We start from the raw sequence: 26,790 nt of genomic DNA on the forward strand, positions 1-26,790 counted from the left end.
TGCCACAGCAAGCTGCTAACGGTTTTAACGGTCCTAATAGTTTGAACTGTGAAGCCTTTAATTGTGGGCCAGATCTGCTGACCTACATTTCGCCACATACTGCTGTGCAACACCCAGCCCACACACACCTGACGAGATGGACCCTCACACCTGCATACTCATACCCTGCTGTCCACCCTGAATCCCCTCGCTGATACAGACGCTCTCAGATGCTCTCACCTTAATGCACAATAGTTATAGATGGCTGTCTAAGCCGTGAGGTGGCTTGAGATCACGAATGAAGGAGTATGAATGGAAAACAGATTGTACTGAGTCCCAAGACACGCAAAATTTAGAGGCTTCAATGAGGAAAAAGCAGCAAAGGAATCAGAGTAGGAGTGGTCAGGGATAGGGGAGGAACACCAGCAGTGACTGAGGAGCTGTGGAAGCCTCTGGGACTATCCATCAAAGAGGAAGGTAAGTGTCAGATGCTGCTGATGAATCAAGGAAAATGAGAATTAACTACTGGTGACCTTGACAGGAGCAGTTTTAGTGATGTAGTGGGGACAAAAACCTGATTGGTATGTGGTTTCAAAAGACTTAGCTGATAAAAGACTGGTACATAAAATGGATTTCAAAATACTCAATAGGAAAAAACTTTGAAGATCAGAACACCTCTCCAGAGGAGATACACCGATGGCAAATAAACAGGAAAAAACGTTCAACAGTGTATGTCATTAGAGACACACAAAATAAAACAGATACCACTGTGCAACAGTTGTGAGGTGCTCAGTCATGTCTGACTCTTTGTGACCCCCATGGACTGTAGCACACCAGGGTTCCCTGTCCTTCACTATCTCCTGGAGTTTGCTCAAACTCAGGTCCATTGAGTTGGTAATGCCATCCAGCCATCTCGTCCTCTGTCAGCCCCTTCTCCTCCTGCCTTCAATGTTTCCCAGCAACAAAAAGAATTGCCAAAACCCAGAAGCTGGCAACACAAAATGCTGGTGAGGACATGGAGCAACAGGAACTCTCATCCATTGCTGATGGGAATGCTAAATGTACAGCCACTTCAGAGTATGTTTTGACAGTTTCTTATAAAACTAAACTTACTCTTACCAATCCATCAATCATGCTCTTTGGTATTTACCCAAAAAAAGTTGAAAATGTATGCATGCAGAAAAACCTGCACACAGATATTTATAACAGCTTTATTCATAATTGCCAAAACCTGGAAGCAACTGAGATTTCATCTTCAGTAGGTGAATGGATAAGTAAACTGTGATACATCCAGACAATAAAATATTATTCAGGACTAAGAAAGAGTTCAGAGAAGGCGATGGCATCCCACTCCAGTACTCTTGCCTGGAAAATCCCATGGATGGAGGAGCCTGGTAGGCTACAGTCCATGGGGTCGCGAAGAGTCGGACATGACTTTCACTTTCACTTTTCACTTTCATGCATTGGAGAAGGAAATGGCAACCCACTCCAGTGTTCATGCCTGGAGAATCCCAGGGACAGAGGAGCCTGGTGAGCCGCTGTGTATGGGGTCGCACAGAGTCAGACACAACTGAAGCGACTTAGCAGCAGCAAGAAAGAGTTATACATTAAGCTATGAAAAGACATGGAGGAAACTTAAATACATTTCATTTACTAAATGAAAGAGACCAATCTTGAAAAGGCTACCTACTGCAGGATTCCAACTGTATGACATTCTAGAAAAGGCAAAACTATGAAGATAGTAAAAAGATCACTAGTTGCCAGGGGCTACAGGGGGTGGGAGGGTTGAATAAGTGGAGCACAGAGGATTTTTAGGGCAGTGAAACTATTGTGTATGATACTATTAGGTTGTGCAAATGTTACTTCAGTTTTGGACTGTGAACTTTAAATCATAACTAGGGTCAGGCACATCTTTATTAATCAAAATAGGAACCATTACAATCAACGTAATTTTGCCAATGAGAAATGTTTGTTTATTCCTATAGCATAAAAATCCATGCTTCAGGAATTGAGGAATTCTGGGAAAGCATTTTCTGCCTCTTGCTGCCTGTGGAAGCATTTTCCCTGCAAAAAGTTGTCAAGATGCTTGAAGAAGTGGTAGTCAGTTGACAAGAGGTCAGGTGAGTACGGCCAATGAGGCAAAACTTCATACCCCAATTTGTTCAGCTTTGGAAGCATTGGTTGTGTGACGTGCAGTCAGGTGTGGAGAAGAATTGGGCCCTTTCTCTGGACCATTGCCGCAGGCATTGTAGGTTTTGGTGCATCTCTTTGATGTGTTGAGACTACTTCTCAAATGTCATGGTTTCACTGGCATTCAGAAAGCTGTAGTGGATCAAACCATCAGCAGATCTCCAAACAGGGACCATGACCTTTCTTTTGGTGCAAGTTTGGCTTTGAAAAATGCTTTCGAGCTTCTTCTCGGTCCAGTCACTGAGCAGGTTGTTGCCAGTTGTCATATAAAATCCCACTTTTTGTCACATGTCACAATCTGATTGAGAAATGTTCATGGTTGTTGCATAGCATAAGAAAATATGCTTCAAAACTATTTTTTAAAAAATTTTCAGTCAACTCATGAGGCACCCACTTATTCAGCTTTTTCACCTTTCCAATTTGCCAAATGCCAAACGACCATAGATTGGTTAATGCTGAGTTCTTGGGCAACTTCTCCTGTAGTTGTGAGAAGATCAGCTTTGATGATTGCTCTCAATTAGAGTTATCAACTTCTTTTTTTTGTGTGTGTGTGTGTGTTATCAACTTCTGATGGCTGACCAGTGTGCACCTCATTTTCAAGGCTCTTGTCTCTTTGGCAAAACTTCTTGAACCACCACTGCACTGTACCTTCATTAACAGTTCCTGGGCCAAATGCATCACTGATCTTGTGAGTTGTGTCTGCTGCTTTACAAACCATTTTGGACTCGAGTTAGAAAATTGCTCAAATTTGCTTCTTGTCTGACATCGTTTCCCTGGTCTAAAATAAATGACAAGTAATAAGTCATTAGCAAAAACACATAAAGGAAGAAATACACATTAAAATGATGTGTAACAACCACATTTATTTAAAAATGTATTGTAATATCAAATGGCAACTTTCAGCAAAGCAAAACATCAATTACTGTTGCACCAACCTAATATAATGGTGCATACACATCGTTATATATTATATATTGGTCCAAATCCATAGAAGGTACATCACCAGAAGTGAACTCTAAGGTAATCTGTGGACTTTGGGTGATAATGATGTGTTGATCTTGGATCAGCATTTATAATAAATGTACACATGTGTGGGAGCAGAAAGTATATGAGAAATCTGTGGACCTTCTCCATTTTTCAGTGAGCCTAAAATTAAAAGAGTAAACCTATTTTAAAAATAAATTATTAAAAAAAAGAGCAAGAGGAGAGATTTGGCATATTCACACAATGGAAAACTACTAAGCAATAAAAAGGAATAAACAGCTGACAGGTACAATGACATGGATAGTTCTCAAAATAAGTATACTGAGTGAGAAGACAAATTCACAAAAGAATACAAACTGAATGATTCCATTTACATAAAGTTCTAGAAAATGCAAAGTAATCTATCATAATAGAAAGACAAACAGCCTCGGCAGTTGCCTTAGGCCAGTGAATGCCCTAGAGAAGGAATACCAATGGGCAAAAAGAAACTTGAGGGTGATAGATATGTTTGCTATCTTGATCGTGGTTATGTTTCATAGGTATATACATAAATCAAATTGTGTCAAATTAAACAACTTTTTTGTTTTTGTTTTTTTTTGGCTGTATCTCACCTTTTGTGGGATCTTAGTTCCCCTATGAGGGATTGAACCTGGGCCCTTGGCAGTGAAAGTGCCAACTCCTAACCACTGTACTGCCAGGGAGTTCCCTCTACAACTACTTGACTTACCATTTTTAAGATTTATCTCTATGAATTCAAGTATCTGTAGCCAAGTTATAGCAACTCCAATATTTTATTGTGTAATTATAGGCCAGTTTTCTCATTGTGCTCTAGATAACCATTCAGCCTTTTTATAGTTCTTCCCCTATACAGGTATAGCAGTGAACTTCCTGTAGTTACAAATACATGTGGGAGGGGATCTCCAGAGTAACTATACGAATAGGGTGGACTTTCTGGCTAGTAGGGCTTGTGCCAATGACACAAGCCCTGCTGAGTGTTTCCTGTTGTTGAACTTTTCGCTGGCACATTTTTAGAGGCTCATCACCAGCTTCTTCATGTTAGAAAAGGGAGTGAAATGTTCACATGCCTATGTTATAAATGAGAGAGACAATAATCTACCTAAGGCTAGCTTGGAATGGAACCATGGTGTCAGATATTTTCATGCTGCTGCTTTTGCTCCACTGTTATGCTCTCGCCTCCTTCACTTGGGACCTTGTAACATTCACCTGCCAACAGTTAGTGTTCTCAGTTACCACAAACTCCTGAGAACTTGACGGAGCCTTATTCTGAAGCAGCATTTTTATCCTAAGAGCCACCAGTCCCTTTAGCATTTCTTCTGACTCCATGAAATGCATTCTAAATTTATATCCCTGGCAGTATGGTTACAGTTTTAAAAAGACAGGATTTGCCTCTAAAATGTTCTTTGGTATTTCATTGACTGTGAGTTCATCAGACTCCACTGTGAAGCCTTATATGTTTCTATATATAAGAACTCTCCCAAGCTGAGAGGCAGGTTTTAGTGCTGAGGGGCAGGTTTCTCTCAAAGAGAAGAACAAAGCAGAAAGCACAAAGAGGGTAGCAGGCTGGGCACTGCCTCAACAATCAGGAGCATTGTGTAGTCACAACCTCCCTTTGTCACTAAGCAACAAGAAATAGACCTGCTGAGATGCTCATTCTCCAGAAGTAGCCTGAAAAAGACAAGAGGAAAGTTTACCTTTTCTACTCCTTTCCCGGGAACATGCAAAGTGCTTTAGTAGGCTCCTGGGTAAGAATGCACTTTACAATTAATCCTAGCCCCTGGCCCTGGGGTAGTACCTGCAATTTGAAGGACTCATGGGAGTAAAGTGAGAAGGGTTTTATCTAGCCTCCAGGCTGGAAGAGGACCCCCCAGCTGCCCATTCCTGCTCTGCCATTCTGTGGGCCCCCTAGAGCTGACCTATTCTTCCTGATACCGTGCCCCCTTCCTTCCAGGTTTCATGCCTGGATTAGGTGATCCTCTCAGTCCTCTTGCCACCCCATTTATTCCCAGTCTTTTGTTTGCTCTTCCCAAACTTCTGTAGTTTGACTGCTCTCTAGACCGGGAACATCTTAAGGGTAAAGACTTTTTTCTTCTGGCCCTCTGTCCCATGCCTGGAATACAGTCAAGGCCCGGTAAATACTGTTGAAATAAACTGAATAGAGAGGAAGGTCTGACAGTAGTAGAAGAATGGGCAGACAAGTTGGATGACCTAAGCCCTCAGTGGGATGAAAAGATAAGAAGCCTATTTTGATGGTCAGAGGCCAGCTTGGGACAGGTTCTTTCTGCTCAGGGCTGTGATTGTGGAGTGGGCTAGACACACTGTCCTCTCCAGGGAGCACTGAAAACCATGAGGTCGGACCACAGGACTTCCCTGGCAGGACATGGTCAACCATGTTGTCAGCCTCGTGACATGAGTACAATACAGCTTTTTATACCCCTGATAGGTGCTCGTTTTTGTCTTCTGCCAGTCCTGTCTCTGAAATTCTCTCCAAAAGTATCCACTTTTGGTGAAGTACTTCTTTTGGAAAGTTCATCCGTTGTTCCAGTATCAGATGGTGCACTGTTCACCCCAAAATAGCAAAGTGTGCGACAAACAAGGGTTCATGACTTTGTCAATAGGTGCAAAATATGGATCAATTTAATCTTTGCTCTTCAGAGACCTTTGACCTTTATTAATGCAGGGAGGACAAGGAAGGGAACTTCCTTTCAGATCCCCCAGGAAAGGACCTCACCAGTAGATAGTGTCCCTGTTCTCAAAACTCTGCTCAGTGCTTCCTAAGTCACCCCAAGTCAGAACCCATCTGGTTCCCTCCATTACTGAAGTCTTCCTTTGCTCTTAGAATCCATATTCCTAATCCAATCCAGGCCCTGTCCCTCCCTGACCACCTCACTTCTCTTCGTCTTGCTCACAGTCTTTTTTAGTCAATAAGGCCTTTTTTTGTTGTTTCTCTCTCTCTCTCTCTTTTTTTTTTTTTTTTTGGTTCTTCCAACACAAGTCTCTCTCTGCCTTCTGAATCTTTGCACTTGCAGTTCTCACACATAGGATGCTCTTTGCTCCTTACATGGCTGATTCCTCCTCACGTTCAGGTACATTGTCATGAGATGCTGTCCCCTGCTGCCTGTCACTCTCGATCCAGTCATCAGGTTCTTTCTTTCCCGACTCTAGTCACTTGTCTTACTTCCTCCCTAGAAGAAAGGTTCACAGGAGCCAGGATCTTTCTGTCTTTTCACTGCTGCAGGTTGCCAGCCCATATTAGGATGCTCTGAAGAAAGAGAGAGACAGAGGAAGGAAGAGAGGAAGGAGAGGAAGGAGGGAAGGGAGACAGAGAGAGAAGGAGAGAGGGAGGTGAGAAGAAGGAAGGAATCCTTTGCTTACACACATAACCCTCCCAGGTTGCCCAGCACAGCTGAGGCCAACTGTTCTAATGATGGATGGAGACAGTCCTCTGTTGGCTCTTCTCCAGGTTGTCTCTCCTCCTTTGATTCTTTTTATTCTGTCAGGAAAGCCCAGGAAAGGCTTCTAGCCTGGGAGGTCTAAGACTTGGGAGGGGGCTTTGGGTGGGATTCACCCTCAAGCCTGCCTTGTTACAGCACAACAGTGGCTTCTATGGGCACTACAGAGGCCAATTCAGGAGTGACAGTGCTCGAGAATACCGCCTCGCAGCCAAGCCCCAGCCTCCAGCAGTGTTCCTGCAGCGCTGTCAGGTAGGAAGCAGCCCTGCAGGCAGCTGGGCCACGTTCTGCTGCTCTCAGGCCGCAAGAGCAACATCCTCAGCCCAACCACAGCTGAACTGACGCCCGAGGCCAGCCTATCCCCAGGACTTGCATGAGGCCTGCGCCCTCGTCCCTGAACTGTCAGATCTTCCCCCAACAGATAGGGTGCATAAGAGCCGGTACCGGGCTGGACAGTGCTGCTCACTGCTCCTTCTAAATGGAGGAAGGATCAGGGCCAAGGTGGGATGGGTGACCATGGAGTGAGAGTCTCCAGAACCCAAGAAGTAAGCCTTGAGTTTTGCAGTCCTTCAGCATGAATTCCTTGATGCCCTAAAAGTCAGTGGCCTAGCTCACAGTCAGCCTCATAGTCCAGGGCTCAGGAGTGAGAAGGAAGCCGCCTCTGGTCAGGAGAACAGCATGACAAGTGGCAGGTATCCACCCCCATGGGCTTCCTTAGTGGCTCCGAAGGTAAAGAATCTGCTTACAAGGCGGGAGACCCAGGTTTGATCCCTGGGTCAAGAAGATTCCCTGGAAAAGGGCATGGCAACCCACTCCAATATTCTTGCCTAGAGACTCCCGTGGACAGAGGAGCCTAGCAGGCTGCAGTCCATAGGGTCACACAGAGTCAGACACGACTGAAGCAACTTAGTTAGCACACACGCGTGCACACATTCACCTCCATGTGTGACCAAGGTGGACTGGAAGGGAGTGATGGCAGAAGTGGCCTTGAGTGGCTGGACGAGGCTTCTGGATAACAGGAGAAGGCTGCCGGACTCCTATGCCCTCCATGCTTCCAGGCCTAGAGACAAGGAGAGCACGCTGAGTGTCACTCAGTGGCCCAACAGCAAAAGCCCACTCAAAACGGGAGCAGTCAGGAGCGCATTCATATAAAGGGGTAGGTGTGGGGGCTTCAGGGGAAGGCAGTCTCAAAGGGTGGTAACAACCAAGTGGCCGGTACTGCTGGGCCTGAAGGGACAAGGGGAAGGCATGGCTTCTAGAACCCAGGAGAGAGTGGTGTGGAGAGGGCCATCCTGAGAGAAGTGGTAAGACACAGGCAGGGGAGGGCTGGCCTGAAAGGGAGTCAGGAGAAGAAAGGTCTCCTCCCTCTCCTCCATCTCCTCTCCGGCTTCCTTTCAGGTCCAAGGGAAGTCAGCCTGGTGAGAACTGAGTTCTCATCAGACTCCTGGAAAAGAGCAGGGTGGAGGAGGGACCTGGAGGTGTGCCTGGAACCTGCCCCGCCCACTGCAGCTTCTTGCTTCCCGGCCTCCAGCCAGGTCCTACTTGCTTGGCCATCTGGATTCGCTACAAATTGCTTTTCCAGGCCAGGAGCAGGGTCTTGGAGTCTGCGATGCCGCAAAGCCTGAGCTTCCTCACCGTGCTCAGTTGGAAGGGCTGTCTGTCACTGAGAACTGAGCCAGTCCCAAATGCGACTCCAGACTACCCGTCTGGGGCCACCTCCCCTGAGAGAATGATGAGATCTGGGCAGCGCGGGGACAGAGGCAACCTGGGCACTTCCTGCTTGGTGTCTGTAGTAGTCCTCAGTGGTAGCTCTCATCCCAAAGACCTGAATATCCTCTCAGCCTGTCCCCTCAGGAACAGAGCAGGGGACATATTTGGGGACCTGTTTTGATTAAAGTCAAGATTTGTTATATGTTGGCATTATCATCAACCCAAAATAGCATGATCTATGTGTCTTGGCCTTAGGTTGTACAAATGCCAAGTCTCCTGACTCTAGATCTAAAGCTGTTTTAATTAGTGGAACTGCTCTGGGAAGGTGCACATTTTTTCCCCCTTATTTGCTGAGAGATACCAGGTGTCAGCTAGCCGACTGCAGCTATTCTTGTTGAAAACCTTTCCAATATGTGGCATCCATTTACCTTTAGTTTGGGGCAGATATGAATTTTGTCGTTCAGATGCAAGAAAATTCTTTTTTCTTTTTGCTCTTTTTTTCTTCTAAACCAGATTAATTCATTTCTAGCCTTCACCTGCCTGACTCTTGGGAAATGTAATCCTGGGCTTATTTGTTCTCCAGATCAGACCATTATGCCAGGGCCTCATGGTTGGAGGCAGGTCCTGTGGTACCGTGATTGCTGTGTGTCCCTGCCTCTGCCCCATCCCCACCACACCTCAGTCTGCCACAGAGCCCCCCCAACTCAGTAGCCCCCTAACTGCACACTGTTCAGCCTCCACAGGGGCTCTTAGCCCTCCCACAGGCAAACACTAACCCATCCAGGAAACCTACTTCTCCCCCAAGCGCTCTTCAACTTGTATCCTAGCCCAAGCCCTACCTGCTCAGAGGCCATGGGCTTTACTACCTGAATGGAAAAGGAGCCCTCGGTGGTTTAGAAGCAAAGATGCAGGTGAAATTCTCCTTGGGGACAAGAATACTCTGAACTGCCTGGGCGGAGAGGAAATGACTGCACTTTTCACCAGGCTCCCACAGTTGTGAGAATGAAACTCAACTCAGTGGGAGTTGATAGATTATCCTGTCACTGTAGGAATAGTGAGTTTCCAAAGTCAGAGCTGCCTTCCACAGCCAAGGCATCCACATTCTAGGGCCGTGTACAGTTTCATGGCTAAGGATAGAGATCCAGGAAGAATCGGGGGTGGGGAGCAGTTGGAATATACCCCAGACCCCCAGATTTTTCAATTGAAATTTTTATTGAGATGACTGTAGATTCATAGGCAGTTGGAACAAGTTGTAAAGAGAGATCCCTTTTATGATTCGCCCAGTTTCCCTTAGTGGTAACATTTTGCAAATCTATAGTAGACTATCACCACCAGGACATTGACACGGATATAATCCACCTCTCTCATTCAGATTTCCCATTTGTGTGTGTATTAAGATCTATAAAACCTTGGAATTCCCTCGTGGTCCAGTGGTTAGGACTCTGTGCTGTCACTGCTGAGGGCCCGGGGTTCAATCTCTGGTTGGGGAGCAAAGACCCCACAAACCATGTGGTACATCAAAAAAAAATTATAAAATTTTTTAAAATAATTTTTATTGGAGTATAGTTTATTTACAATGTTGTGTTTCTGCTGTCCAGCAAGGGGAATCAGTTACACAAGTATATCCACTCTTCTTTAGATTCTATTCCCATATAGGTCATTACAGAGTATTACTTAGAGTTCCCTGTGCTATATATAGTAGGTTCTTTTTTAAAATAATATTATTTTAAAAAACCATTTATTTATTTGACTGTGCTGTATCTTACAGCATGAAAGATCTTATTAAAAAAAAATCTTTGATCTTCATTGAAGCATGTGAAAGTGAAAGTCACTCAGTCATGTCCTATTCTTTGCAACTATACAGTCCATGGAATTCTCCAGGCCAGAATACTGGAGTGGGTAGCTGTTCCCTTCTCCAGGGGATCTTCCCAACTGAAGGATCGAAACCAGGTCTCCCACATTGCAGGCGGATTCTTTACCAGCTGAGCTACTAGGGAAGCCCATGAATACTAGAGCGGGTAGCCTATCCCTTCTCCAGCAGATCTTCCTGACCCAGGAACTGAACCGGGGTCTCCTGTGCTGCAGGCGGATTCTTTACCAGCTGAGCTACCAGGGAAGCCCCTCACTGAAGCATGTGGGATCTTTAATTATGGCATGGGAACTCTTAGTTCCCATGTGAGATCTCATTCCCTGACCAGGGATTGAACCCAGGCCCCCTGCCTTGGGAGCTCAGAGTCTTAGCCACTGAACCACCAGGGAAGTCCCTGTCCTTGTTCATTGATTTAACAGCAGATATGTATTGAGCACAGTGCCAAGCTCAGTGCTGGAGTTACAGATGTGAGTAAGACAGACCTTACCCATGAGGCGCTTGTGTTCTAGTCAGGGGCATCACATGATGAATAGCAACATATATAGTCATACAATGTGTTAGAAGATGAAAAATGCAGGGTTGGGGCAATGGAACTCTAGTGGTCAAGGAAGGCCTCCCAAGTAACAGGTGAGAGGGAGTCATGGCCAGCCAGGAGAAGAGTCCCAGGCAGAAGTAAGAGGTAGTTCAAAGGTCTGAGGTGGAAGTAGCTAGTATGTTTGAGGAGCAGGAGGATGCAGTGTGGCTGGAGGTAGTGAAGAAGTCAATACCATGTGGGTCTCATGGACCACTATGATTGCTTTGACTTTTATAAACATGAGGAACTATTGATTTTTGGCAAACCAGGAGTGTGATCTGACTTACATATTAAGAATTATTCTACCTGCTAAGAGGACAGTAGGCTGGAGGGGCAAGGCTGGAAGCAGGGACACCAAGTGGGAAGCTCTTGCAGTATTCAGGCATCAGAAGAATGTGGCTTAGACCAGAGAAGGCAGTGGCCATGGTGAGAAGTGGTCTGATCTGGGTGCATATTGAAGGAAGTATCAATAGGATTTCCTGGCACACTGGATTCAGGGTGTGAAAGAAGACTCAAGTGGCCTCTGGGGTGTTTGGCAAAATCTAACTGCCATGACCTGAGCTGGGGGAGGCTGTAGGTGGGGTGGTTTTGCTAAATGATCCAGAACCAAGACACGTGTTTGGAGATGTCCGTTAGACATTTACATGGAAATATGGAGCAGGCAGTTGGCTAATTAGTCTGAAGTTCAGGAGAGAGCTCAAGCTATAAAGAAAAATGTCAGTTTCCAGGTAGTATAATATTTAGTGCCAAGAGCCTGGGTCACTGATGAGACAGTAAAAGAGGAGAGAGGTGGAGCCTAGTCGTGAACGATCTAGGGTTAAAGGCCCAGTGTGAAACTTAAAGCGCTGCCCCACTGATGAAGGATGTCCAGTAAGATGCCTCAGCCCCTCTCTCAATCAGAGACCCCAAAGGCTTCTGCTTAGGGGGCAAGTGCTGGGATAAGATGTTCCAGGAATAAGCTGTTCCTTTAATTTGTATCTGCTCTTTCAGGGTGTTGGCAGTTTAGGGGTGGTGGCTCCTGGCAACTTCTCTCCACTATGGGACCTTCAGGTAGCATATTAGGGACAGCTAAGCATCATTTTTCCCCATTCACCCTCTTTCTTTCTGTCTTTCAAGGAGCCACCACAGCAACACTTCTTCTCCAAGCATGACAACCGCACTTCCTTCGACAAGGTGAGTGCTGGAGAGAGGAAGGAGAATGGGCAGCCCTCCAGCCTAGGCTGAAATTGAGGTAGGGTGGAGGGGATAAGACATGGTGAGCAGAGCAGACTCCTTTATCCAGAGGAATGTCTGTCTGCCTGATAACCTCTTTCCTCTGGCAAACAGCCATTCCTCAAACAGAGGTCCCTCTGCTTTGGCTTCCTCCACCAGTTTGCCTGATAATGTGCAAATATCCTAGGGGCCACTGACTTTCTGGGCCTCCATTTGCTCTGGAATGGAAGGCATGGCTGGGATGGAGTTCAAAGAGGTGGGGTACAGGCCAGGGAGGCCAGGCATCACCAGGCCTGCTGGGGTATAGGAGGGGCCCAAGGAATCACCTGGTGCCAAGACTGTGGGCCAAGGGCCCATACCGTTGAGAAGGGCCCCTACTGCCTGCTACAGGGAATCGGAAGGCGGAAAGACTTGGCGCGCCTGTGGCAGCAGCATACCTTCCTGCGCTGGGCACCCTGTGAACTGGAGTTGCGCCAGCCGCGGCCCCTCGAATCCTCCTACCAGACTGAGTTCCGGTCAGGGTCAGGACTCAGGGACCTCCCCCAGCGCCTTGTCCACTTTGTGCAGATCCAGCCTCTCCGCGTTAACACCACCTACCAGCAGAATTTCTGCCAGCCATCCCAGGGTGGCCGCTGTGGCAGCAACAATGTGGGCCCCCAGACCCCAGTCACCGACACACTGCCTGACCTCCCAGGGATCCCCAAACCCAAGCTGCTGCAGCATTATCTTCACGCTGGGGTCTCTGAGTGTCTAAACTGGTCCAGAACATTAAACAAGGATGGCTGACCCAGAGGCCTGTCTGTGCTTGCAGCCCGAGAGGTCTCAGAGGCTGGAGAACAGTAAGCTGGGTCCTCCGCCTGCCTCCTCTGTTGCTTGTGCCGTGGCGCCTGTGCTAACGGCCCATGAGGGTCACCTTGGACACAGCAGGTGGGTTCCAGGACCCCAGATCCGTTCTGGCCACAAGCCCAACCGTGAACCTCCTGCAGTCAGTGTGGTTGCAGGGAAAGCAGAGTCGGCAGCCCCTACTGGTGGGCAGCAAAGACAGGAGGAGGCGGCCAGGGCTGGCAGCTGTGCTTTTTCTGGGAGGCTACTGCCTCCAGGGAGTCTGGTGAGTGGCCACACTGCCATGCCTAAGAGACAGCTTCCCCACAGCTGGGACAGAGGGACCCAACCCCCACTGGACCCCCACCCCCACCCCCACCCCCACCATGGAGGTGAGCAGAAGCCTGGAGGAGATGCTGTGCGACATGGATCTGGAGGTCATCTTAATTTTGTGGTATTTGTTCTGTGAGCTCTAACACCCAGGGCAGTGGGAGCGGTGGTCATCCAAGTCACAGAAGAGGAGCGGAGGCTTTGGTGGAGCTGAGACACACAGTAGAACCCTTTGAGGACTAAGGCCAGATCCTAAAGGCTCCTCTAGACCCTCATCCCTAGGAAAGCTGAGGTCCCCAGAAGAGAGCCAGGGACACAGAGGTAACACAGGAGTCCACAGCAGAGGCCACAAGCCGGAGTTAGCAGCACTTTTACTTCCACATCTGAACCCCCGGGTCCTCACAACAGCCCTGTGAGGTAGGCAGGGCAGGAAGGTCCCCGAGGTCCCCATTTACAGATGAGGATGCTGAGGCACAGAGAGGTGAAGTGACTTGCCCGAGGTCACACAGCTAGCAGTGTGAAGGGCCCACAGTCAATGTTCTTCTGGCCCTCTGGAGGTCCCCACATCGACGCCTACACCCCTCTGTGTTCCCGCCCTCTCTGAACTCTTCTGGGTCCACGGGGGCCTTCCAGGCAGGCTGACAGCGAGGAGTTTTCAGGAATAGCCATTGGGGTGGGCCTGATCAACTCCAGGCAGGCACCGAGCCGCGGGGCAGGAGGCCAACTGCCCTCTCCCATTTCCCAGTGGGTCAGAGGCCCAGTAGTTTCCAGAGCAAGGGTGGAGCTGGGCATCATGGTCCACGAACGGATGGGAGTAAAGGTGGGTCGAAGGGTCTGTGTGTCCTGCACTAAAGATGAAGGCCACCCCCACGTCCTAGGGGCAGTGTCTCAAGTGCCCCCCTGTGCCTCCCTCACCCCACAGAGCCACAGTGAGCTTTCTCAGCAGCGAAAGGAGCCACAGACACCTGCTCCTGGCACAGAACTGCTCCTGTGGACAGGTCCCATCAGGCACTCAGACCCCATCGCGCAGACACAGTGCCTCCACAGCCTGACTGGGACCCTGGGCCACACCCCCGATGGCAAACAGCCGAGGCCCAGCCTGCAGACTAGAACAGGAGCAGCGGGCTGTGGGCATAGCTGGCAGTGCCTCCCAGCGGCGCCGTGCCAGGCTGAAGCCCTCTACAGAGCCCAGGGGACACGGCTGGTTTCCTGCCGGAAGGAGACAGAGCGTGTAAAGGGCACAGGCTGCAAGGGCTGTAGCTCATTTGCTCCCTGAGCCCATAGCATGGCCCAGCATATGCTGCCCCAGGATGGGATACCCAAGCCCTTGCTACCCATTGCCCCCATTTCATTACTCATTCATCTGTTCATTCACATTCCTACTTCTCCATTAATTCAGTGGTCATTTCTCCTGTTTCTATCTTCTGGGCCCCTGCTACTACAGAACCCACAGTTAGGTGCTGAGACACCCCAAAGGCTGAGCCAGGTAGACTACCCACTGACTGGTTGGGAAAGGAAAACTCATAAAGTCCTGACCCCTGGAGTACCTAGAGAAGGGCAGGAAGTGGTGCTCATGTGGAGGGCTACTGCTTCCTGTCTCAGGCTCCCCTCCTATCCCAAGCCCCACAGAGACTTACCAAGGCCCCCAATGGCCACGACGTGGTCCCCAAGTGAGCCAACCACAAAGTCAGCTCTCTTGTCCCTCATGCGTAGGCTGCGGGGCAGCTTGGTCCAGGAGCCTGCAGGAGAGGCAAGGAGGTGAGGGCTAGCCCCATCACGCACTCCGCACCCCTCCATCCCATGGAGAGTGGGAGGGTAGCCCACACCAACCACTGCTCACCATGCTCCAGGTCGAACATCTCCACAGTGTTGACAAAGTGTGGGCGGGAGTAGAAATTGTGGGGCCCAGGCTGCTGCAGGCCACCCAGGCTAAAGACGCTGCCTTCGGCCATGGCACAGCCGGCAAAGGCCCGGCGGCTGGGCAGGCTTGGGTGTCGGGTCCAGGTACGGGCCTCCAGATCAAAGGCCTCAAAAGCAGTCACTGGGAGCTTGCCCTGGCGGCCCCCTGCCAATGGAATTGGGGTACCTGGGAGGCAGCCCTAGTGGGGGTGGGCCTGGCAGGCCCTTCTTTTACCAGGTTGCTGAGCCTTTACCACTGCCCCCCCCTGCCACCCATACCCAGCTGTGTGCATACCAGAGCATGGATCAACCCCAAAGATCCTTAGGCACTGGGCTTTGGTTTTCCAGCCTCAGCAGGGCCACCGAAAGAGCCTCAGAGCAACCCTGACTCAACCCAACAAAGCTGCTCTTGTCCCACCATCCCAGACTAACATATAGGGATAAATTTGAAGCTTCTGGACTTCAAACCACTTTGGCATATCCCCAGGTCCTTACCCAGGACATAGATCTTGTTTCCATGCAGGAAGGTAGAGGCCCCGTAGCAGGGTGTGGGCATCGAGGGCAGCGACAGCCAGCAGTCCCGGCGGGGTTCATATACCCGAACCTGGGCCTGGGGGGCCGTGTCAGGGCCCATTCCCCCCAGTGCATACACCATACCATCTGCAGAGAAAAGGTTAACACAGACTATCCCTGGGCCTGGCCACAGTCCTCCAGCCTGACAATTGCCCTGGTCAGGCCTGGGGGTGGCTTGGGGCACACCTATTTACGGTACCCCTCTCTAGCAGCAGAAACCCTCCTGCCTGTGTGGTGTGGGGGCTGGGAGAGCTAGGATCCCCACTCTGGCCAGGCCCCCTTCAAGTGAAGAGCAGGAGGCAGTTGATCTAATTATAATCTGTCTCCGTCTCCCTGGAGACGCTATGGCAACCAAGTCTGGCATCCAAGCAGGACCGGTGGTCAGACCTGGAGGCCACAAGGTGGGAATTATCATGGGGGAAGGAGGGGGGATTAAGCCAGGGGTGGGGGCCATATGGAGATCTGTTCAACAGGGAGCTCAGAGTGGGGAGGGGGCTCTGGGGATCAGCTGGGGGACTGGGAGAAGGAGCCTGGGGCTGCAGGATGAGGGTGCTGTCCACGAGCCTCCTGCGAGCACTTTTGTACCCTGTCCTCTCACTAGAGAAGGTTCTTGCCCTGTGACAGCCTCAGAGTCAGCTGGGGGCATGTCTTAGGGCCTTGGGGAGATGGCCAGTCAGCTAAGGGCTTCCATGGCAACTGCCTCCAGGCTAGCTTGGCTTTTGTCCATCTCCGTCTCCCAGGTTTGTTTGTGTGGCGTGAGGAATTTAAGCACTCGCTGGGCTCTGAGCCAAGGCCCTGCTCCCCTCCTCCCCTCCCAGACTATTTATAACTATGGGAGCTATTGGGCCACCCCTTCTGGTCTCTCAGAGGGGAGGAATGGGGCAGGGAGGTGGCCTGGCCCTCCCATCATGCTGGCAGCTAGCGAGGGCTCTGAGTCCCACCCCACAGCTGGAAAACGCAGTTAAGGCTGCTGCTGGCCCAGCTCAAAGCTAGGTAGGGAAGGCTACAGGAGGCAAATCCAAGTCCAGGGCACCTAGGCAAAATGTACAGCTCCCACCCAACCTCTGAAGGTAAAGGGACCAAGTAAGGAAAGAATGGAGGCTACTGGGGCACCTGACGGACCTTCCCTGGGAAGCCACTCACCTCTTTCCACAGTCGCAACCCCCATGGCGGCCTGAGGGAGAGTGGCCCGACGCTCCCAACGGCCTTCGTCAGCCAGGAAGGCCTCCACGGCAGCTACCGGACTCTGGCCCTCATCTACACCACCCACCACTAGCACCTGCTTGCCCAGTACCACAGCAGCCGCACCAGCCCGGGCAGTGGGCAGGGGCGCCAGTGCCACCCACGTGTGCGAGGCCATATCCAACGTCTCGGCAGTGTCCAGAGGCAGTCCAGCTCGGCCACAGCCCCCCAACACAAGCAGGTGCCCATCCTGGTACGCCACTGTGCCATATACCCGGCAGGTGGGCATGGGTGGGAACACCTGCCAAGCAAAGGCCCGGCCTCCTCCTGTAGCCATGCTGTTCACCTACAGTGGCAGGCCATGGTGTCTGCTCAGGCTGCAGGCCTCAGTGAGGGGCATGATGGGGCCTCATCTTGACTCTACGGGGGCTATAAGGGAGTGAGGGGCCAGTCCAGGGACTTGGTCTTCACCTACAGAAGAGATGAAAAATGAAGAGTCAGAGCCACTGACTAGCCCGATAGGATACTGAGGAGCACTCTGGCCCCAAACTGCTGGTGGGAAAAGCAGAGGGAAGACCCACCCCCACTGGCTAGCACACTGATGTGGATTCCCTCCTGGAGTGGGAACAAGGGCAGTCTCCCAGTTACCCAGGCAATTTCCCCACTTCCTCTGGGGCTTGAGGAACTCTCCTCCCATACCTTGCCCTTACCTAGCTGATCCCTGGTTGAATCTAGGTCTAGGTGGGAGGTAAGGTATCTAGGATAGGACTTTCCACACTAGCCCGGCTCCCTTCCCCTCAACAGTCCACACCCTGGTGCTCTGCATCCGTGGAGTTAGACTGGACCCTCCCCCTTACTGGCTTCCAGGGTGCTCTGGACAGCCACTGGGGTCTCCCACCTACTGCCGAAGATCAGACTCCAGGGTATCCTTACATCCCGTTTGGGAATCATCCCATAGAGTCCATCCATTCCTCAGCAAAAGACCAAGATCAGGGTGCTGGAACCGGGAGGGGAGGGGCTGGAGGCCAGAGTCCCACATTTCGCCTCAAGGTCTATCCTCAGGGGTCTGCCCATGCCCCGTCCCTGGAGACCTGATGTCCGGAAAGGGGAGGAGGGTGATTTGGGGAACCTAGGAGCCCTGGACTCTAGGTTCCCAGAGTCCAGGGCGTTGCCAGCAGGAATGGATAGCTGACTTTACAGCAGATCCCCAAGTTCCCAGGCTTCTCTCTTCCCAAGGGGGGGCCATATTCCTAGGACCCCCGGCGCCAGGGCCTCCTGGCCCCAAACTTCCAGCTCGGTAACGGGGGGGGGGCGGGGGGGGGTGGGGAGGAAGGGAGGCGGGTCCTGACGAGCGTGCTTGGGGCTCTACATCCCGCGCCCCAAACTTCCCCCGAGCGTGGCTCCCGCGGGACTCACCGGCCCGGGCTCCGGCGTCGCCGGGCGCAGGGTCCACGGCTTTGGCTCCGCTGGTGCCGGCTCTAGCTGGGGCTGAGGCCGGGCTCCGGCGGGGCTCAGGCTCTGCTCCGGCGCGGGGCGGGGCTGGACGGGGTCCGCCCCTCGCCCCCCCTCCCGACTGGGGAAACCCTTCCCCCTCCTTTAACCCTGCACCTGCCGTGGCCGGAGCAGGGCGCACCGACCTAGGGTCACCGGCACACGGGTGAACAGACAGACGGACACGTGGACACTGGGCCTGGATTTGGGGTCCGACCTCGGGCAGCGGGGAGAAAGGAAGCGGCGATGGGCCTCACGACAGTGTAGGATGCTGGCGGTTCTGAGCGGGACCCAGCCTGGGAGCACCCGCTAAGGGCCGGACCAGGAGAACCTGGGGAATTAGGGAGCGGGCGCCCGCCCACCGCTACTGCGCTCTCAAGAGCCCACGACAGGCTTTGCGGCGGCGCCCCCTTGAGGCCTCTTAGGGAAAGGCCTGGGCGTTTGGCGGGGGCAATGGCTGGGTCTCCCTTCCCCAAGCTCGGACAGAGCACAGAAGAGGTTGTGTGATGCACATCCAGGCTAGCCGTGGGTGGAGGAGCAGAAGGTGCCAGCCTCAGTACTTGACAGGCCCTTCCACAGGTCTGGGTGGGGACAGTTTGTGTGGGGGAGTGTAACTGAGCAAAGGATGGAGTCAGAGGCCACGGACCTCCCAGGCAGGTCACTCTGGGTTTATCCTGTGGGGCCTAAGGCAGTTTGTGACTGTCCATCCTCACGGTCCTGTGCCTGCCTCTAGCCAACTCGGGGGTCAGGCCAAAGCAAGTTGGTGTGACAGAGGCCGACCTACCTTAGACCCAGACCCTGGCTCATCCTATCTTCTCAGTCTTAAGAGTACTGGCTGAGTCTGTGAGCTGGAGCCCATTTGTACAGGTCAGTGGTCACCTAAGAGCAGAGGTCCTCATGGATGTTTGTGCTTGCTACCATCCTGTCCCTATTTTATAGACAGTCTGCCTCATGTTTGCCAGAAGCACACCTGGAGACTGAGACACAAGTGCAGTTAATGTGGGAAATGAGGACAAGAAGCACCAGCAGAGAAGTGGCAAGAAGACAGGGAAACCAGCCAATTAAGGGTGTGTCAAGCAAGTTCCCACTGTGGGCAGCAGGGACCAAATCCTGCTGGGGACTCTGGGAGCCAGCACAGAACATGGGCCTCACATTACTATTCCAATCAGAGCAAGGGTTGCTAAGGTACTGATTCTCACACCTCCATCAGAAATGGGCTGAGAGGAGCTCCGGGGCATGAATACCTTAGCCTGCCTTCTCCATGACCAGAGAGTCTTCAGTCCCTTTCAGGGCCTGGCAGATGGAGTTAGAGGGCCGGCAGGGAAATGGTGCCAAGCCTGGTTGCAGATCCTGGCTAGAAGGCTTCCATCCTCCCATTCCATTCTCTCAACATGCTCCTCACTCAAACCACTGGTACCTTCCTCCTTAGAGTATTCACACTGTCCTGCACACCCTCTCACATTTCTCACTATTCCCTTTCCAGGCCTCTTCCCCCTGTCCTGGCCAGCAATTAAGCACATAAAAGCATCCTACCTTTAGCTCCCTCCCAGCACCTGAAGTCCCTCCAGTGTCCCCTTCCTTCCAATTAAACTCTTGAAGTCATCTTCTCTTACAGGTTCCACTGCCTTAATGCCAACCTTACATCTACTACCACTGCTCCTCAAAACCTGGTCTTGCCAAAGTCGCCATGGCACACCATGAAAAATGGGGGAGGGGCACTGTGATCTTTTTCTTAACTGAAAGTTTGCTGGCATCTTCAAAGCTTCACCCCTTGTGACCCTGGCTTTCTCCTGTTGCTTGTCCTGCCTCTCAGAGTCTTTTACAGGTCCTGCTTCCTCTCCCACCCTAGGAAGCGGCTCCTCGAGACCCAGCCTTAGCTTTCCTCCTTGGCACATAGACTCCCTCCTGGGGTGATCCCTTCAAGACCACTGGCCTCCTTCGCATCTAGATCTTCACCAGATCTCTGCTTTGGTGGATATGGGTCTAGGGTCCATCACTCAGGGCTAGAAAAGATGCCAAATGGAGGGACTTCTCTTGTGGTCCATAGGTTAAGAATCTGCCTTGCAAAGCAAGGAATACAGGTTCAATCACTGCTCAGGGTACTAAGATCCCACATGCCTCAGAGCAACTAAGCCCATGTGCCATAACTAGAGAGTCCATGCGCCACAACAAAAGCATGACACAGCTACACAACTGAGACACAACTAAGACCTAACACAGCCAAGTAAATATTTAAAAGATGCCAGGTGGAAAGCAAGGGCTGGATCCTGGGATCACCCTGAGGTCTCTTCAACCTCATCTCATCTGATCCCAGTCAGCATCCACCAGAGTCCAGGTCAAGTCAGACTTGGTCCTGATGAATGATCCCAGAGAGTTCCATCCCAGATATATTGGGTGCCAAGAGGCAGAAGGATCAGCCTCCCCTCAGAGAACTAGATACCTCAGACCACTTTCCCTCAGCCATACCGTTCCCCTCGTTCTAATGTTTGGAAGGGATACAGACTGGGGATGAACCTACCCTTTTTTGTCCTCCATTTTGCATTGACTTCTAGACTGGACATCACTAGAGATGTATCCTCTTTTCGGGACACATCTGGGCCCATGCCATCCCTGGAGGCTGGGCTCTGCTTCTTCATGGAATTGAATTCTGTTTATACAGGCCTGGCCCCACTTGCATACAGAGGGCAACACTGCTGGCTTTGGAGAAGCTGTGGAAGAGAACTTGGGCAGAAGGTGAGGCTGAATTGGTCCTAAGAATGAACAGTTAATTCTCAACCACGAATGGGGCAGAAATGGGGCTCACCCACTGCTGGGGACTGAGAGTGCTAAGGTGGGACTTCCTGATTGCACCCTCTGAGACCCTGGCCTTTGAGAGCCCACAGTTCTCTTCTCTTTACCAACACAAGGGGACTAGAAGCATTGACTAGAGGAGCAGGAGAGTTTGCATTTCCTGCTGGATATCTTGGCTATGCTTAAAGGCACAAAAGACCCCCAACCACCAGGGGTGAGGCCCTGAGGTGCTTAGGGGCACAAGGTTAGGCCTAGGGTGGAGTGTTTTTCTCTTTAGAGTTGCCCAGACCCTTCTGTATAGGCAGAGAAACGTAGAGTAGCCAGAGGATCCTGGGATTTTATGGGGAATGAGGAGGGCTATTAACCAGTGCCCAGATGAAGCATCCAGACACCCTCTGTGACTGCCCATAGGCTTCTAAAAGCACCTCTGCCCCTCACACTCCTGTACAGGCTCCCAAAGGTTTAGAGCGGTCCCTGCTGCTACCTCCTCCAGGAAGTCGTCTCTGGTTCCTACTTGTCCGGCCCCTAGACTTTGGGGGAAACGGGGTCTCGGGGGGGTCAAGGGTCATTAGGGCGGGCCAGGTCCCGGAAGCGGAAGCGCTTTGACTTCCGGTGCGCAGCAGGCGGCCATGTTGGATCAACGAAGGCGGCGCAGAGGCGCGTCCTGGGTCCCCGCGGCGTCGCCGGTAGGTTGGGGCCGTGGGCCTAGCCACGCCGCGGAGGGGCCGTCCGCGAGGCGGCAGGGCGGTGGGCCGGATGGCCGGCTCTTTCGGGACCAGCGCCCTCCGGCGACCGGGATGAGACCACCCCCCCCAACCCCGTGCCCAGAGACCCCACCCTGGGGCTGTGAGACCCGGTCAGGCTCCTACTGCCTGCTAGTACATTTCGCTGCCTCCAAGGTCCCCCGCGCCAACTCTCGGCTTGGGCACCAGGAACGCGGACTCCCAGCCTGAGGGCCCTGATCTTCCCTACCCCGGTTCCACTTGGATAGGGCTGCTCTCGTCCCGCATTTGTCAGTTTTCTCTGCCGGTCCCAGGGATAGTTGAGAAGTCAGGGGTCGGGCTGCAGCTTCTGTTTTCCGGAGCCTTTTGGAAAGCCCAGAAGACCCCTCCCAAGGGCCCTGGCCAACCTGGGCGGAAGAGCCCCAATTTACCCCCAACATCCTTATTGTACAGTAGTTCACTGTTCTGGGAACTACAGCCCTTGGCGGGGGCGGGGGTGGGATAATAAAAGAACCAAAGTCATGTGCAAGGACTGTACTTGGAGAATGGCCTCCGGAGAGGGGAAGTGCCTGAGACACCTGAGGATCCAAGAATATTTCCAAACAAAGAGCTCCAGGGCAGTTCCTCCAGGGAGTTCTGAAAACTTCTGCTATCTATTAGGGAGGAGGAGGAAGCTGCACTGAGGCACCTCCTGGCTCCAGGGACCTGCTTGATCCCAGCTGATCTTTTAATGCTCCTGAGCACCTGCGGAGCTGCCTCTGGGACCCCTCAGTGCCAGATTGGGCTAGATTATTAGTCCTGATTGATGGCCTGCAGCTTCTTCAGAGAAGCCTGGGACAACTTGATTCTTGCCAGTAGCTCCAAATGGGCAGTATCGAATTTTGTACTTCTAAGCTTTAATTAGGACCGCTCAGCTCTCTTGGGCCCACTAAGCATCTTACTTGGAGTCTGTGGCTCCCACTGTCAGACTTTGTGCTTTGGTCTGGCTGCCTGGCCCTAGGCTGCCTGATTGTCTAGTTGTTGTTCAGTCAGTCGTGTCCAGCTCTTTGAGATCGCATGGCCTGCAGCACGCCAGGCTCCCCTGTTCTTCACCATCTTCAGAAGCTTGCTCAAACTCAAGTCCATTGATTGTCTAGAGATAATTTATTAGTACCTGCTACTCATCATTTTTTTCCTTTCTGTTGAAGGAGAGGCTGGCTCTTTCTCTGGGGTTGCTCTCCATGGCTCTAGTGCTAGGAATTGTACCTCTGATTGAGTTGGCTGGGAACTCAGAAAGCCAGAAATGGTCATGAATTTGGGTTATAAGTCTGGGCCCTTAGGCTGGCATTCAGACAGCATTCAAAGCTTGTACTGCACTGCTTTCACTGGTTTTTCCAGCTGACCCTCCCAGCCCTGACCACAGATTCCAGTCATACCAGGTTTGCCCTACTCTTTCTCACTTCAGAGCCATTGCATTGGCTGTTCCCCCTTTTGTACCATCTCCACGTGGTCCTTTCATGTTCTTCACTCACATGCCACATGGGTATTCCTCTCGGGAATCCTCCTGTTGGCAAGCTGAGCTGTATGCCAGTGTGCATCCCAAGAACCTTAAGAGTATCTCTATCTTGTCTTCTGTACAGGGCTCCCGGCAGACAGAGATATTTACCTGTATTCCCAGTGTTGAGTTTAGTACTAGGATTTTGGCCAAACTCAGATCTTTCCAGGGGCCCAGCAGTAGGTTGGATGGCTCTGATTATGGGCATGTATCCTGAAGAAACTGACCCATATGAGTTCACCACCTACCTCCCAGCATGCACTCTACCTTGGTAGGTGGAGAAGCTTGAGGTTTTGCTCCATGGAGTGCTTGTTTCACTCTGAGCAGGCCCCTGTGTGTCCATGGTTGTTATTATGAATGCTGGCCCTGATTGACCTGTCTCCCTGTCCTGGCCCCTATCGTGGTACCCTTCTTGACTCTCTTCCTCTTGTCTTGGAGGTGCCAGGTGCTGATTTGTGGATCCCCAGGCAGACCTGCAGTGCCTAATGCCATGAGCGTGGTGGTGCAGCATGTGGAGGAGAAAGCTGTGCACTCCTGGTCACGGATCTCCACGGCGGGGAAGAAGGCCCTGGAGGAAGCGCTGCTTGTCTTCAACCCCATGAGCCAGGATCTCAGTGCCACTGAGGCCCAGCTTGTGGCCTTCCTGCAGGGCCTGCGGGATGATGGCTTCCAGCCTACCATCCTGCGCAGCGGTGATGTCTATGGCTATAGTTCGTGCACAGCCAACCCCCCAAGCCAGACAAAACTTCAGGCTCGTGCCCCTACCCCAGCTGCCACATCACCTCCAGCCAGTGCTCCCCAAACTGCCATGCGGCTGCCTGCGGGCCGGGCCACGCTGCTCCCCATGCCACTGTCTGGCAGGCTGGCCAAAGCGTCCACCCCAGCCCTCGCCAAGCATGCTACCACCAACCTGCTGCTGAGCTCCCTGAAGCAATCAAGTGCCGGCCGTGCCCAGGGTGCGGCGGTGGGCTTTCCCACCCACCTCTACCCAGGTGTTTACCCTGCCATGCGACTCTCCGTTGTCCTTGAGGCCCTAGTTCCCCTCAAAACTCCTGTGGCCTGCTTGGGCGCCAAACCCAAGGCGCAATCACTGCAGCTGTCTCTTGCAGACTCCCCCCTAAAGGTGCGGAAAGGTCCAGGGAAGAGGCTGGGGAATGCCCAGCTCAAAGCTCCCAGAAAAGCCACAAGCAAGGGCCCTAAGTGTCTGGCTCGAAGAGGCCCCCGGTCTGGACCCCGACAAGGCTCTGGGCACCAGAGCAAGACCTGCAAAATCACTGGGTCTCTTGGTGGCCCACGAATGAAAGATGGCGGTGCTCTGGGCACCAAAGCAGCTCAGGCCAAAGCTGCCCGTGCCCAGGCCAAGGTGGCTCAAACACAGGCCACAGCCACCCAGGCCCGGGCCAAAGCCAAGGCTGTGCGGGCCAGGGCCAAGGCTAAGGCAGCTCAGATCAAGGCCAGGGCAGCACAGGCCAGGGCCAAGGCCAAAGCAGTGCAGACCAGGGCCAAGGCCAAGGCCGTGCGGGCCAAGGCCATCCGAGCCAAGGCAAAAGTGGCTCGGACCCAGCCCAGGGGCAGGGGCAGGCCAAAAGGGTCTGCTAAGGGCAGGACTGCAAGGAGGAGCCGGAAAAGCTGCCCTGAGACTGTGGGGCAGAAGAGGAAAAGGGCCGAGGAAGCAAAGGACCTTCCTCCCAGGAAGAGAACACGGCTTGGGCCCCGACCCCCTAAGGTGCAGATCGGACCTGGAACGGCAAGGCTGTTGAAGTTCAGGGCCATCAAGGTGGACAGACTGGCTTCAGACGACGAGGTGCGGCAGCAGGCTCAGCGGGTCCTCCGCGTGAACCTTTCCCCCGTAATACGACTGCAGCCCTTGCCACCACACTCAGCACCCTGACTCCTTGACACAGTGACTTTTAGGGAAACCAAGCCCTGTTGTCTGTGTGTGGCCAGCGACACAGTGTGCAATGCACATGGATTCCACAAGCCCGAGGACTCCGGGTGCCTCTCCAGGACCCTAAGGGCCACTGACCTCCTTGCAGAGACTGGAGGAGGTGGGGCGGATGGGCGGACGGGAGGGGTGGTCTCATGGCGCAGCGCACTGTGACTTTTTCTTCAAGTTGTATGTCTACTGTCCACCTATCACGTTTTATACCTTTCCACCTTCCAGTCTCCCTGCCTGCCCTTTGTGGTCTTTTTTTGCATATGTGACTGCTGGGAGGCCAGCTTGAGCAGATAGGAAAGGTAGCCCCAGGAACAAGGGTGCCAGAGAGGAGCCTGGTAGTCTGGGGAATGTCATGGGTGTGAGTGAAAGCGGGGCAGCCGAGCCACTCAGGTGGGACACCTCCCCTTGGGGTTGCCCTGGTGTTTTACCCAGATAGGTCCCTTGGAGGAGGACAGCAGGTGGCTCCATGGGGCAGCTTGCAGCCGCAGGTTTTTAAGCCAGGGAAGGGGCAGTGCAGACAGCTGGCCTCATCTACTGTGGCTGAAACCTTGGGGCCTTGTCAGGGCTTGTCTGGGGCAGGGGCAAGGCCAGGCCCAAATTGGCTGAAGTACTTCTGCCTGTTCTCTGTTCTGCTCCCTCCAGGAAAGGGTCTAGCTTGAATTTCCCCAGTTGGTGGCAAGGGGTTGGGGGTTGAGTCAGAGGTCAGGGTGGCTTTGGGTTGTCGGGCCACGGAGTCTCCTCACTGACCAGGACACTCTTGGGTGGGTGGAGTGCTGCGATTGCTGAGCCTGGAGAGTTTGCACACTGCCTCTGCATGCACTCTGCCTGGGTTCCAAGTGCTCCGTTTCCAGGTCCAGCCTCAGCACATTTTCCAACAGAGGCTTGTGCATTTTAGACATTATCGGTTCTGTCTGCTTTGGAGAGGGGGCAGGGCCCTGGGCCCTGGACAAAACTAGCTCCCTGCCCATCTGCCAACCCTTCACTGGCTGCCCAGCCTGAAAGGCAGCGTCTGGGGCTGTTGGGGAGGGGGACACATTCCCCAGAGGCTCCTGGAGAACAGCCTTTCAGGGCTGGGGTGGAAGCTCATTTGAATGAGAATCAGGTCTTTTCTGCCCGTGCGGGTTAGTCTGAACCTCGGCCCCACTAGCGCCAGCTGCGTTGGATGGCGGAGAAGCTCTGTGTGTCTCTCGCCCTCCCTACCTTCCATCTGCATCTGGTGGCCGCCATTAATATCCTGTCCCCAGCCACGGTCGGCCTCCCTTGGTTTCTCCGGCTCTGGGGACCTCCCTGCTCCCAGCTGCGCTGTGGCCCCACCCCACATGCTCCCTGCCTCTGATAGCCTTGCGTTCAGCTACCATGTGAGTATGGGGACGGGACTGAGGGCCGCACTCAGATCCTCAGGAAGGCCCAGCTAGGGGCCCACTCTGCGTCCTCTTTCTCAGGCCTGATGCTGGCTCCCACCACCCAGGAGCCCCAGCCGGGCTAGGCCCCCTTCTCTTAGCCTTGCTGCTGCTGCTAC

The 26,790-nt window shown here is 52.6% G+C and overlaps 3 protein-coding genes across 7 annotated transcripts in view; 2 read left to right on the top strand and 1 right to left on the bottom strand.

The window, feature by feature from the left end:
* The window catches only part of CCDC71 (coiled-coil domain containing 71), a 48,319-nt gene extending 22,821 nt beyond the window's left edge, over positions 1–25,498 (top strand). Inside the window, exons 2-5 of one of the 4 annotated variants that reach the window (XM_069562365.1) lie at positions 1,965–2,099; positions 11,894–11,950; positions 20,946–21,019; positions 23,771–25,498. In XM_069562365.1, coding sequence (XP_069418466.1) covers positions 23,823–25,223 — 1,401 coding nt within the window. In that variant the 5' untranslated portion in view covers positions 1,965–2,099; positions 11,894–11,950; positions 20,946–21,019; positions 23,771–23,822 and the 3' untranslated portion in view covers positions 25,224–25,498. Of the gene's footprint in view, positions 1–1,964; positions 2,100–11,893; positions 11,951–19,225; positions 19,354–20,945; positions 21,020–21,663; positions 21,763–23,770 lie in introns of those variants that run through there. The other 3 variants (XM_069562366.1, XM_069562364.1, XM_069562363.1) reach the window with 3 other exon arrangements.
* On the top strand, positions 4,890–12,779 carry CIMIP7 (ciliary microtubule inner protein 7). Its single transcript, XM_069561122.1, has 4 exons — positions 4,890–4,916; positions 6,762–6,875; positions 11,894–11,950; positions 12,359–12,779. Exons 1-4 carry the CDS (start codon positions 4,890–4,892, stop codon positions 12,773–12,775), a joined length of 615 nt encoding a protein of 204 aa, XP_069417223.1. The 3' UTR covers positions 12,776–12,779.
* KLHDC8B (kelch domain containing 8B) lies at positions 13,495–18,673 on the bottom strand. Of its 2 annotated transcripts, XM_069562369.1 has the most exons (7): positions 18,212–18,330; positions 17,729–17,886; positions 16,757–17,266; positions 15,536–15,700; positions 14,982–15,206; positions 14,779–14,880; positions 13,495–14,350 (listed from the first exon to the last, which is right to left on the bottom strand). In XM_069562369.1, the coding sequence occupies exons 3-7, from the start codon at positions 17,130–17,132 to the stop codon at positions 14,154–14,156; spliced, it is 1,065 nt and encodes a 354-aa protein (XP_069418470.1). In that variant the 5' UTR covers positions 17,133–17,266; positions 17,729–17,886; positions 18,212–18,330; the 3' UTR covers positions 13,495–14,153. The 2 variants fall into 2 exon arrangements, with proteins under 2 accessions (XP_069418470.1, XP_069418468.1); XM_069562367.1 differs by lacking the exon at positions 17,729–17,886 and having other exon boundaries at positions 18,212–18,673.
* Positions 25,499–26,790: the final 1,292 nt, after the last annotated feature.

Source organism: Ovis canadensis, chromosome 19 (genome assembly GCF_042477335.2).
Source record: "Ovis canadensis isolate MfBH-ARS-UI-01 breed Bighorn chromosome 19, ARS-UI_OviCan_v2, whole genome shotgun sequence".
In the NCBI taxonomy this organism is placed as follows: domain Eukaryota; kingdom Metazoa; phylum Chordata; class Mammalia; order Artiodactyla; family Bovidae; genus Ovis; species Ovis canadensis.

Bases quoted from the DNA above. Each gene is read 5' to 3' on its own strand.
- CIMIP7 (XM_069561122.1), top strand. From the start codon at position 4,890: ATGCAAAGTGCTTTAGTAGGCTCCTGG. The intron at 4,917-6,761 runs GTAAGAATGCAC...GCCTTGTTACAG, and splicing joins GTGCTTTAGTAGGCTCCTGG to CACAACAGTGGCTTCTATGG. The intron at 11,951-12,358 runs GTGAGTGCTGGA...ACCGTTGAGAAG, and splicing joins ACCGCACTTCCTTCGACAAG to GGCCCCTACTGCCTGCTACA.
- KLHDC8B (XM_069562367.1), bottom strand. From the start codon at position 17,132: ATGGCTACAGGAGGAGGCCGGGCCTTTGCTTGGCAGGTGTTCCCACCC. The intron at 15,701-16,756 runs GTGAGTGGCTTC...TTTTCTCTGCAG, and splicing joins GGTTGCGACTGTGGAAAGAG to ATGGTATGGTGTATGCACTG. The intron at 14,351-14,778 runs GTAAGTCTCTGT...TCCTTCCGGCAG, and splicing joins CGTGGCCATTGGGGGCCTTG to GAAACCAGCCGTGTCCCCTG.